The 13,308-nt window shown below is 36.8% G+C and overlaps 1 protein-coding gene across 1 annotated transcript; it reads left to right on the top strand.

The window, feature by feature from the left end:
* Positions 1 to 7,356: 7,356 nt before the first annotated feature.
* On the top strand, positions 7,357 to 8,743 carry LOC135644769 (uncharacterized). Its single transcript, XM_065162660.1, has 2 exons — positions 7,357 to 8,199; positions 8,435 to 8,743. Exons 1-2 carry the CDS (start codon positions 7,536 to 7,538, stop codon positions 8,578 to 8,580), a joined length of 810 nt encoding a protein of 269 aa, XP_065018732.1. The 5' UTR covers positions 7,357 to 7,535; the 3' UTR covers positions 8,581 to 8,743.
* The last annotated feature ends 4,565 nt before the right edge of the window (positions 8,744 to 13,308 follow it).

Genomic DNA, 13,308 nt, shown 5'->3' on the forward strand with positions numbered 1-13,308 from the left:
ATATGCACGTCCTGTCATCTTCCCAAGACACCAAAGCGAGCATAGGAATTAACTATTAGGCCTCTGTCATTCTTCTTTTTGACGTAGTCATCGTTGGAAACGACACCGGACACAGCCACCACTACAACTTCTACCGATCTACCATAATCTAATGCTTTGATTTTTCTGCATCTACCTCTCCACCAATGGCCGAAAGCTGCCACCTGCCCACAACAGGAGTTCTTTGGGACAGATGCCTAACTTACTATCCGACTCTCTGTTGAAGGAGCGAGGATGAAGACAACGACAATGATGAATGCAACGTTTCCGACTTACCATCGATCGAAAAGACTTCAACGCACTCTCCCTCCTCTCTCCTGCGGCTACCAGGCGGAGAGAGAGAGATGTGTCGACGTTCACTGTGGTGGTGAGAAGTGATGGGATGCCGCGATGTTGTCGGAGGGAAGGAAGGCGAGGAAGGCGAGGAGAAGCATCATGGCGACCGGGATCAGGAGGAGGAACGGTGGAGGTGGAGGCAAAGGAGGCAGAACCAGCGGTAGCAGGAGGAGAACTGCTGCCGCCAGTGCCACCATCACCAGCACTGCGCTTGCACTGAAATGATGCACCATCAACCCTCCTCTTCTCCTCCCTCCTCCTCCTCCTCCTGCTGCTGCAGCTGCAGCTAATGGCTTACCATCCAACTCCTCTCTCAGATGTCCATCGGATCACAGTTACATACATATATAAAGCAGGAGAAAGAAACCCTTTGCACAGATTTGTCAATATGCCACTGACCGCTGGTGGTCACGTGGTCTGCACAAGCATGAGAAGTAATCTATTTGTGGGTAGAAAGAGCCATCGATTAGCAGCTAAAGCTGTCAATTCCAAATGAGATTGTGTCCATTTATGGATGAGTGAGCATTGATGGAGAGAACGATGAAAGGAAGTAATAGTGGAAATTGACAGGCACTATAAGTACTGCATATAATTGAGAGGCCTATGTTTTGATTGGAATTTTGGCCAACGATGGGCAGCAATTTTGATTGATGCATATGTGTATGTGGACAATCCGTCATAAGAGTGAACGCTATGCTCTTTAAAAAGATGAAATATGTGTATTAATGGTTTTAGAGTATTTTGATTACCTCCGCAATATAAGTTTTTAGGATGTCGAAAGAGGTTTTATGAATTTGGAACATCAGAATCACTATCGGAAGATAAATGACTTCATAGAAAATTTATCGTCAATCGGTATGTGATTGTCATGTAAAATCCATATCACCCTGCATTCATCTATCTACCTAGATAAAAATTTAAAATAGATAAATATAAGATTTCTTATTTTGCATCATGATAAAGAAGATAATCACAAGCTTCATTCTCTTTCTTTATGATAAGGAAGATAATCTTAATCTCTATTCTCATCATTTAAGTTATAAAACATATTTCGAATAAGGAAAAAAAATTTACAACGGCTCAAACCTACATTTGGAGACATTAGATTGCTAACTTTAAATCAGATTGAAAAATCTCTTCTAACTCGGTATTCATGAGAGTGGTATCTCGGAGGCACGACATTTCAACTCGAAAATACTTTGGATAATCCTACACGAGTTTGGATCACGTCAATAATATTTATTCTTAATAGTAAGATGTATCATGATAAGTTTTCATGCGATTAGAGAAGGTTTTCTTTAAACTATATCCTCATTTTATTGTAAAAATTAAAACAAGGATTACTGCAAAGAAAAGATAGATGAGGGGAAGAGTGATCCAATAATTAAAGAGAGCAAAAAAATAATAATTAAAGAAGGTATCGATCTAAAAATATATTTTTTTGGAAAGATATTAATACGAAATTTCAAATATGAGTCTTAAACATATACTAATCAATAAAGGGTTTATAGGGAGAATGATGCAAGTGAATAATTACCGATCACGAATTTGGAAGTGGGATAAGATCGAATCAGTGTTCGACATTATAAGATGGATTCAAACTCGATGCTGATTGTGAATTCTAAGTGAATGAATGCATGCATTAATTAGAAACCTTAGCTTCACTCTCTTGCGTATGCTAATCTAAATGCATGCTTATAAAGTATCAAATAAGAACTAGCATCGTCTCAATCGATCGTTCAAATGCTAATCTAAATGTAAGATCACAAATTACTCTACTTTTGGTGGAGGTCGATAAAAATGATATATATTATAACGAGATATATATGATGAATAATATATCAAGTGTGTTCTCACCTTGAAATATTACGATAAGGAGAGAATTGTTGTCACTTCAAACTATTAATAGTATGATTGCAAAATGATCTTTACCGAATATGAAATGAGTCTACAATCTTTTCATTTGAAAATTGAGACATTATATTCTTTTCAAATTATATCTATATAGATTAGAGGGATCCACTTGTCACTTTGTCTAAAGAATCCAAATCAAAGAGATTCTTGATTTGAGTATTAGAGCCAATTTGATCTACGATTACTTTTGTCATAAAAAAATATGTTTGTGAACATGCAAAACTAAGATCGAGAGTATATCCGAAAAGATATTGTTTGAAAGAATAATATCTCGCATGCATTGGAACTTTGGTAATCGGACTAAATAATTATTTTATCATGAATAATTTCAGGGACATTAATCGAACATTAAGGATTACTAGAATCGTTGAACGGTTGTGATCATGTGTTGACATATAAAGTGCCAATGTAGCAAACAATGACTTTGGTAAGACGAGAAATCTACTCTTACACTTCCTCCATACAAATCTTTAGTAGATCGTTTTCGTTTACTATTGGTTTTAATAGTAGTTGAATCCATCAAAAGATGGGTCGGGCATCGATCCTCCGAGCAACGCCGGCCGGTCATATCCACCAGAAACCACCAATCCTTTCCCTGAATGTACTAAAACATCAAAGCTAAGATTAGCTTCATCCGTGTCTTCTATCGGCCGGAAGTCAATCGGTCGTCAAGGTTGGCAAAGAAAGTGTGTCAGGTGGGCCCAACTCGTAGGGTGTCAGGTGACAAGTTGCGTCGTCCTCATAAGCCGTTCACGTGACTTCTCAGGATCGGGTGGCCGCTCGGCCTCCCCTTGGAACTCCAAAAGCCATGAAATCTAATGAACGAAGTTGGCCACCGGCAGGAATAATTGAATCCAGCACGTACTTGCCATGTGCCTGCCTCCCAAAGATTCAATGTACCCAACCAATATCTCGTTTTTGATTCCAACCCCATTCGACACACATCAAGTGGCCAGTTCTGTATGGCTTACTTTTACTGCTGGGGTTGGGTTGTGCCTTCGCTGTACGGATGGATGCAATGAATACAAGCTCTCTCTCTCTCTCTCTCTTGCATCCAAGCTGGGGGTGTTAAAGATGTGCTTGTCGTCCTCTCTCTCTCTCTCTCTTGCATCCAAGCTGGGGGTGTTAAAGATGTGCCTGTCGTCGTCTCTCTCTCTCTCTCTCTCTCTGCGTACTGTGGGAGATATGGTGTCTCATTAAATAAGTGGGCTAAGGATCTTGTGAAGGCCTGGCTGTGTGGTAGATTTATTAACGATTTAATGTTCTCTTTCTGGTCATTCAATGTTTGCCACAGTTAATTTCTGATGTGATTTACTGTTTTCCAAGTTACTGTGAGGTATGGGTTTTTTTTTTACTTTCTTGATAATTATAGAAGCTTATTATTCACTATCTCCTTTTTACTATTGATAATTTATTACTATTGAAAACTCTTTAAAAATACTAAAATATTTTATTTTACTATTTATAATCCTAATATTATTGATTTTATTTTTTTATTCCTACAACTCCTTATTTTATCCTTGTCGTTGACGTCATCGTCATCAATCTTACTTATTACCGATGTCGCTTGATGTCATTCGATCCTTCTCACTAGTCTCTTGATATCTTGAGAGGAAGAGGATGAGGAGGAAGAAAAGAAAAAAAAATAGAAAGTTGAAAAAATAAGTTATAAATGAATATTTTAGAAATAGTAAAATATTTTTAAAATAAAATTATAAATAGTAAAAAAGTTGTAAATAGTAATATCTTTATATATATATATATATATATATATATATATATATATATATAAAGGTAAATTCTTTTGAAAAAAAAACCTCACATTTTTTACTTTTCCTATATAATATTTTTTTTGCCTTATTCCTGCATAACATCTTTATTTAAAAAAAAAAAAGAGATTACCCATAACCTCCATCACATCGATCATTGACTTCACCCTATTGCCTCCACATTGTTCATGAATATTAATTGGCCATTATTACTATTTACTATCTTCGTCCCATTTTGTCATCATTCTCACCCCCTATATAAGACCCCTTGCTACCTCTATCCCGCCTGTGGAGACCTCACTATCATCCTCACATGCCTTGTAAGTTTTTTTGTTATCGTCTTTGTTACTTTTTTGTCATCCTTGTGAACACTATAAAGCTTCTCATCGTCACCCTTATCACCTTTGTCCCATTTTACTTTCTTTTCTTCTCAAGGGTGTAAGAGCAATGGATGATGATAAGAAGAATATTATTTTTTTTATAAAAATAATAGATGTTTTATGGGAATAAAACAAAAAGGTGATAATATATCGAAAACAGTAAAAAATGAGCATTTTTTGGAATTTGTCCTTCATGGTTCACACACGAACGATTGATTGTAGATGTTGATGTTCGCATGAACACAAACGATTGATTGTATTTCCTTTAAGCATAGCAAGTAAAATACTGTTTTCTTATGAAAGAAAAAGGGAAGCTTTGAATTCTAGTTTTACTTTCACTTGAATAATTATTCAACATGAAATTTGAAATGGTTTCTTTGTGAAATGAGACATAATGGGATTGAACCCCCTATACGTTAAGGTAACCTCTTAATTATCTCTATCTTATTTTGACCTTATCATCTTTCCCGTAACTTTTTTTCCCTTTTTTCAGTCATTTTCTAGAGGTTAGGAAACCCTAGCTCTAAGAAAGATTGAGGTAAGAAAAGTTTAATTCTTTCCTTGCTATATTTAGGGTTTTAGTTTTACAAATTACATGCTGATTTTTTTAGCGAGTAACCTAGACTTCAAATTAATATTTATTTTTTGAATATATTTTATATGATTCTCTTATAGTTTTAAGACCTTTAGTATTACCTTAATTTAAAATCGATGCATAGAGTTGTGATTGTCCTAATCTATCGAAACATCTACGAACCTTATGTTAAACTTCTCATTTTATAGTTAACAAGGAAAGGATGAATGAATTTTCATTGTCGGATGAACATAGGATAATTTCTTCTATCAAGGATTCTTTTCGAGGAAAAAAGATCCGAGAGAATAGTGAAAAAAAAGGAGAAATAAGAATAAAAGAAGAGAGAGGAGCTATAGATTATTATTGAGATATGTTAAATTGTTATCCTCTTCAATTTACATCAATTAGGAATAATTTTTTTGAACTAACTAGGGTTAGTTTACCTAATCCAATTAGGAATATTCATTATAATCTAATGAGAAGAAAAGGGTGCTACCTTCCCTTATTAGGGTTACAAGAAGCTTCTTAACATATGAGTTATATCTCATGTGAGACATCTAAATTAATTTATGTAATATTACACAAGTGATATATGTCATATTCGAATCTAAATCACTAACTTAAAATATTTTATCTTAAATTCAAATAAAAAAAGTTACATTAACTATAAAAAAATAAAAAAAAAACACATATAGTCATGGAATGTAAAATGAGCAATCCATGTCTACGATGCAAATAGAATCACTACATCATCAATCACAAGGAATGTTGTGCCCCATATTTTAATATAATTTAAATGACTCACTTATACGACATGTACAACACCTCTATCTTTATAGAGACACATTAGAATTAATAAGTCTCAATTTTCAATCTACGTAAAAGCATTTTCTACGTCATTTAATGTAAAGAAAGAAATTATTATTTGGAAAAAACACGTACAAGACCTGTATGCATTACTTGTCGGTCAACTCAAATCAGGCAACATAAAATTTATCCTTTATGCATTATATGTGAGTACACAACAATAATGTCGTCACATAATTGTGCAGTGACAACAACAGTACATCAGCACTCTGAGAACGTCCTCCATCAACTATCATGCATCAATCACAGTGTGTTTAGCTCTCCATCACCTCATGCAACTTATAAAATAAAGCAACAATATGTCAAAACTTGACGGCTAAATGTCTTTGATTGTAGGTCAAACTTTTCATTCTAAGTAATGTGAGATTGTTCTTTTATTATATTTCTTAACACTAAAAAAATATTATTCTCTTAGTCTACTTATATTCATCTTACATATAAAAATATTCCTTAATAGTAAGAATAGATCATACGGATAATAACCCCTTCTCAACCCTTCACTAAGAAAAAGATTTTTCGATTATGATTTATGTGACCTTAGAATAAGTCTGCTCTATAATTGTAGATAAATCATCAAAATTTGAAAAGGTAAAATTTTGAGAGGTCGCAAGTAATCCTTTCACAAAGTCATTTGTCTCCAACTAGAGAGTTCCATCTATTAGAAACCCTATCCTAACTCAATCATCTATAATAGAAAGTCAAGATGGGGACTGACTCAATCATTCAAGATATGTATCAATCTATCATTTTATAATTTTTCGATACTATAATTTCTACCATACACTTGGATACCTCTCAAAAATCGAGGATTTCAGATTCATAGTATATGATATATGGGTGATCGGTCGAATCTTGTTTTTGCTATGAGTTATGTTAATGTTAAAATGTGAGATAATTCTTTTTTATGAAAAAAATATCATGTACTTCTTATTTAGCATCGATAGAAAATGTATCTCTTTTGATTAAGAGAAATCATTTGGGTTTTCTTTCCCAATTTAAACCAAAATAATCTTATTTTATAATAAATTTGATGCTTCTCTTAATTTATTATTTTATTTAATGATATGGTTGGCGTAGAAATGTTTAGATTTTTCTGACTACATATTTAGACTAATAAATATTCAGATAAGGAATGGAGACTAGTAGTCCACAATATATATATATATATATATATATATATATATATATATATATATATATATATATATATATAATGTATATTATATTATATATATATTAATGAAGTAACCATAAGAATTACCTAATTTGTAATTCCACGTGGCACTGGATAATTGACCTTATTTATATCTTCTTCTGGAAAAAACAAGTAAACTTATCCGGAAGCTACCCGCCTTGTGGTTGGAGGCAGCGAATGGGACCACTGATGGATCCCACACGGTCCCGCCACTGCCCTCAATCGCATTAAGGGAACCCTGAGAACGCCGAACTGTCTCCGTCTCTCTCTCTGTCTTCCGGTTCCTAATCTGTGGATATGCGCTTCCGAAACCCCACAGATTTGGGTGTAGACGCACATCAAAATGTTTCGAGTCGTCTGCGTGTATAACGCCGGTTTCTCTCGACGGCGTGTGGTTCAAGGTGGCTTGATGACCGAGTTGTTCGTGGTTCGGAAGAAGCAGCAGAAGGCAGCGGGAGTTGATGGGGCGGAAGACCACATGGGTTGTTCCCCCAACCATAAGTCTCAGTTTCTCCGGCACCCTCGCTCCTCCTCTCACCAGGTTCCTCCCTATCGCCACCACTTCCTCCATCCCTGAATCCCAACCCCAATTCATCGCGTCCCGTCCCCCTCCCCCTCCCCATCCCCATCCCCAGAAATCGCATCCCAAGAGCGCCTTCCTCCACTTGGTTGATTCCCTCGCGAGATCCCTCCGCTCGATTCTACCATCCCGGCCCCCCGCCACCGCTGCCTCCCCCGCGACCCCAACACGGCGGCCGATCTCGCCGCCTCGGCCGCGATCGGAGGCCGGGTGCGCCCTCCCGCTCTTTCGGCCCTATGTCGCCAAGGTCCCGTGGCACGGGGGCGTCCGCGCGTTCCTCTCGCAGCTGTTCCCGCGGTACGGACACTACTGTGGCCCCAATTGGTCAAGCGGGAAGGACGGTGGCTCGATGCTGTGGGATCGGCGTCCTGTGGATTGGCTTGATTTCTGCTGCTACTGCCATGATATTGGATATGACACACACGATCAGGCCAAGCTGCTGAAGGCGGACCTTGCCTTCCTCGACTGTCTGGAGAAGACGAGAATGACAACGGAACGCGGTGGTGTTTCGGCTGCAGTTCTGTACAGAGCTATGTGCACCACGGGTACGAGCACTAACTTAATCACTTTTGTCCTCTCAGTTATCACTATGTGGCATGCATATGTAGATTTGAGTCAAAGCTTGGATCAATCAGATCACCAAAAACTATTCAGATATGGTACCTATTTTGACGATGATAGTATTACAAACATGTTAACATAATTATCTTTCTATAGTCAATTGCCGGCGAAATTTAATGGAACTAATGGTGCTATATGATTTGTTTTGCTTGGTTGCAGGGCTGAGGAACATAATAATACCTTATAGGATGCACCTAGTTAAGTTACAATCTGGGCCATCAATTATGGAGGTGTTCAACAACTTGATCAGCAAGGTAACCTATTCGAGCAATATTGAGGCAGAAAAAAGAAAGGATATGCTATGATGCTAAAAAGGACTTTTTACCACTGACCTGGTGTGTTCCTGAAAATTATTCTTTCCATTCTCTAACGATGAAGTTGTATTGACATGCAACATTCTTATGTATATGGTGAACTGAACTGGAATGTTGATCACACGTTATTATTTCAAATATAACTGTTCTGTCAGTGCTATCGTGAAGAGAAGTCATGATAAGTCAGTCGTTTAAGTAAAGGCAGACTAAAGTGAAGTGTGACTACCATGTGCATAGTATCATGCCCCTAGTCCTCATGTGAACGTTTGTGAAAAACAGTGTGTACCATATGTTTCTACCTTCTAAAAAAATCTTGAAATTTCAAGTAGAGATATCATTGTTCATTGTAGTTTCACTTCTTGTTGAACTCCAACGCATGCAGGTTAAAGAGAACTCTTTGTATTTCATAAAGTTTGTTTATCCTTATTGTTCATCGACATATTTTGGGGGTCAGACATGATTTCCGTTATTTCCTTAGCATTATTCTTCCCTACATATCAGAGATTTTGGGATTTAAAGAGTTGGACAATATAGACCTGGGTATTAGCTTAATACACTGCAAGTGCGACCTTTTGATTTACCTGTCAGCTGAAATACTAGTATTGGAAATGTATTTTTGGTTTATGTATAAGGGGAAATGCCAATTTTGTTTTACCTATAAGGACATTCAATTTGTATTAAATCTTGTTTTGTTTCTTTCTGCTGTCATCGATAGGACATGGTCTTTCAGTACTTCGTCGCCAAACATATTTGGGAAGGTTACTGGAGTCTTATTGCACAGCTTAATAATTTGTAATGTCGTAAGTCTTTTAAGAGAATATGTTTCCGACCACAGCTTAATATTTGGGAAGGTTACTGAAGTCTTACTGCACAGCTTAATAATTTGTAGTGTCCTGAGTGCTTAAGAGAATACGTTTCCGACCACAACTCATTTATTTGGAAAAGTTCTTGTGTCTTGATTCCTGAAAATCATTAAATTATGGATGTATTTAGTGACAGGCTGAGGATATTGAGTTAGCAACAACGCCATTATAATTCCTATCAAACAAAGATAAATAGCAAGTTGTCATATTTGTGACTTAATTGTCTAGTGCACCAAAGAAGGCAAGCTATAAAAGTGGAGGAATATGTGTGAATAACAGGGGAGGTCTGATGGACCTTCCCAACTTAGTTCTTTTGAAGTTAAATCTCAGAGGACCATATGGTTGGACTTGGAAATTATGGAGAGGCATTGTACTAGACATTGTCTCATAGTAATTTTCTCACTTGCTATCCTCGATAATTGGCATTATGACAATGTATTGTGCATGTTTAGGATTTCATTTTACTCCTGGAAGTATCTACAGTAACATGGATGTGAATGTACTGCAGAACTTGTTTGCATTGATTATGCTTCAAGATAAACGTGGTTTACAGATATTGATGAGATTTGATGGAGATGTAACTCAAGAAGTTCAATGCATAATATAGATACTTATTTTGGACTTTATCATTTGGCAAAACAATCTGTTCTGCTTGTGGAGTTTGTGGTCTTTACAATAAAGGGGACTTTGGCATAACATTACTAGAAACTTGACTGAATCATATCAAGATCAAATATGCGTATTGGGTTCATCATGTTTTTGGTCTAGTTTAGATTGCATCAATAATTATTCTGATGGCAACTGGTCAAGTGGTCTTCTTGGATAGGATTATCCCTAGTTATCTGTATTATGTCGTAGAGGTTCATATGACATGATTATGATTCATTTAGTTGGTAATGTTTGTAAATCAGTCCTAATTTTTGGTTCATGATGATATATGTTTTCATATCAAAACTCCCACGAAAGGATTGGCTTTTTTAGTTTTGCATGTCATAACATAATTAGGAGTAAATTAATTGGATCAGATATGAATGCAACTGAGTGATTCTTTCTTCTTGTGGGGGACCTTCAGAAGTTCATTTTTCATTCATAAATAACACATTTTTTGTTTGCTCTTAGAGCTTGAAAATATGTACTTTGATCCAAGGTTCTGAATACCATACCGTACTAATTTACCGATCAGCCGAATACGGTATGTATCGAACTGTACCGAGCGTACCGATACATGGTACACTAAGGTGTACCGATGTATCGCTCGTATCGGTCCTCTATCAAACTGGTACGTGCCACCCGTATCGAGCGGTATGGTACAGTATTGCAAATCATAGTTTGATCAATAAAATATTACTAGAATTGTTTCGAGTGATTGGTTGGCCATTATTATCTTCTTCGTTTTTTGTTTGTACTGGTTGTAACCCTGATGCTTCTTTGTTTGTTTCTAATCAAGTTCATACTGTTTTTTTTTTTTTAGTTTGGTTATGATGATTCCTGTTGTATGTATTAAGCTGGAACTAGATTGAGGAAACACGATGCCACCTAGACTTACATCAGTTGGAAATTGAATAGGTTAAAATATCTCTGAGAAGTATGATATGAAACACTAACCATACCTTTCTGCTAAAGTTATGAACTCAAGATAATTTTTTCTTTGCCTGTAGTCATGTGTGACTTCAGATTGATACGAAGTTGGGAATTTTGTTATTTTTTACAACTTGAAGTATACATGTGGCTATTGTTTCTTCTCTTGCCAGTATAGTTACCTGAATCAGCATGCAGAATTGAACTGACAGAGCATGTAGAAGGTCTTATGTTTGAACGAATGCAATTTGAAGTTTGAAGTATTAAAGAGAGTTTTTGGATAACTGAACTATTTGTTTGTTTATCCCCCCATGCTGCTGTCAAGATTCATTTGGAACAGTAATCCAGGATCCATATACTATAAATCTCTTTTTGCCTTGAGTTTCATTCTATCATCAGATGGAAACTTTCTTTAGGCATCTCTGTCATTAGATTCTTTATGTTTCAAGAGGGAACTGGACTGAGTGTGTTGTATCTTAAGTACCATAACATAGTTTGAAGATCTTAGAATTCTAGCCAAAAGAACATCTGTGATAAACACATTTTCCTGAACTTATATACATTAAGTTGATCTACTACTGCATTAGAAATCCTAACTACACAATGTCTTATGGCATTTATTAGGTTAATGATGATCATCTATGAGTGTATAACTTGACCTGAAAATTGTACTTATTGATATGGAGCTAAGTGAATTGCACAGATTTATCATCACATGACTTGATGGTCAATTTCCGGCTCTCCCGTAAGGTTACACATCTTAGGCACTGATTACATAACATAACAAATGATGTGACCCAGACTGCCTCTTCAGCTCAAGTAAATCTTAGTCCAGAATGCATCTGCCAAATGCATTATTTTTGCTTTGCTATATCGAAGTGAGTTCAAAGTGATGCAGAGTTGTTAATATGGGGTTATAAATCTTTGCTTGTCTACTTACACTTGCACATCGTATTTTATGAACACTACTAACCTAAATTTGTAATTGATATTGGTGGAGAGAGTTCACTGGATGTTTGGTACTTGCTTGCCTGTAAATGCAGTTGGCATCAACAACTTGCTACAGATATTATTTATTTGGTTATCGTTACATATCTAAATAGGTGTTTGACTGCCTGTGATTGTGGCAAATATTATATGGTTTTGCTTGTATGGTATATTATGTGCAATTCTACATGTCAGCAAATTGTTCATAGTGGAATTGCCGGCTTCAGGTGCATGCTATAGTTTTAAGTATAGGCACAAACTTCACTATATATATACTGTTTCATGTAGGTCTTAATTCTTCCTTGTTCGTACAAATGATCTAAAGTCAGATACTGTTACATCGTTCAACACTGGCATATTGCAACTTGTGTTGATTGATGTGGAACCCAAGTTTTTCGCAGCAGTTGGAATGACAGACTTTGACTCACGGTGGCCTTCAACTCTTCTGACCTTGCGAATAGGGTATCTATCTTTCTGTGCCAAAATACTATTGCTTTTAATGATGGCGTCACGATGATATAAAACATGACGAGTCTGTCCTAAATAAAAGACATGAGAGTTTGTATCTTATGTTTATGTACTGAAAAAGCCACTCATAAGCTCAACCATCTCTTTGTTGTTGACCCCGTCAGGCTTTACACGTACACAAAGGATCGATGGACTTCGTCGACTTCCTCTAGAACATATGTCTCGATCGAATCTCGATCGAATGAAACTTCGTCAGGGTTAGAATGAAATATTCACCCTAATCCCGAGTCCTAAGCAAAGGTTAGGATCTTGAATGAACCAATATGCTTGGTCGCGATGCTAACTGCACTCTTTTAATTCACTTTGAAAGTTCTGAGATAAAAGTCATTCTCACAATGAATCATTCTTATTGTTATTATTGTGTTATCGCAATGAGCCTATGCCACGTCTTCCTTCCTCTCGAAAACTAGTGTTGCATTCTTGTTAACATGTTCCGACTTAAGTCACGACTCGAATCTTGACACACTAATGAGGCACCAGCGAAAGGGCGTAAAGGTGCGGCAGGCAACACGGTGCGACTCTTGATGTCTATCTGGCACGAGAAGCGAGTAGAGGACATGATGAAGCATCTTAAATATATATATAATAATAAATTACAAGGGTCCCTTCGATTTAATGCAGCTCGCGTGGTTGGGACGCGAGGCTGGAGAGAGAACCTCTCGCAAACGACCCGTCCATCCGCGGGTACGCGTAAGCTTCGACCTTTGGCGGTGGCCGCGTCAACGCGGTGCGATGCGTTGCGCCCACCGACACACCAACCGAA

Source organism: Musa acuminata, chromosome BXJ3-8, assembly GCF_036884655.1.
Source record: "Musa acuminata AAA Group cultivar baxijiao chromosome BXJ3-8, Cavendish_Baxijiao_AAA, whole genome shotgun sequence".
NCBI lineage: Eukaryota > Viridiplantae > Streptophyta > Magnoliopsida > Zingiberales > Musaceae > Musa > Musa acuminata.

Bases quoted from the DNA above. Each gene is read 5' to 3' on its own strand.
- LOC135644769 (XM_065162660.1), top strand. From the start codon at position 7,536: ATGGGGCGGAAGACCACATGGGTTGTTCCCCCAACCATAAGTCTCAGT. The intron at 8,200-8,434 runs GTACGAGCACTA...GCTTGGTTGCAG, and splicing joins CAGAGCTATGTGCACCACGG to GGCTGAGGAACATAATAATA.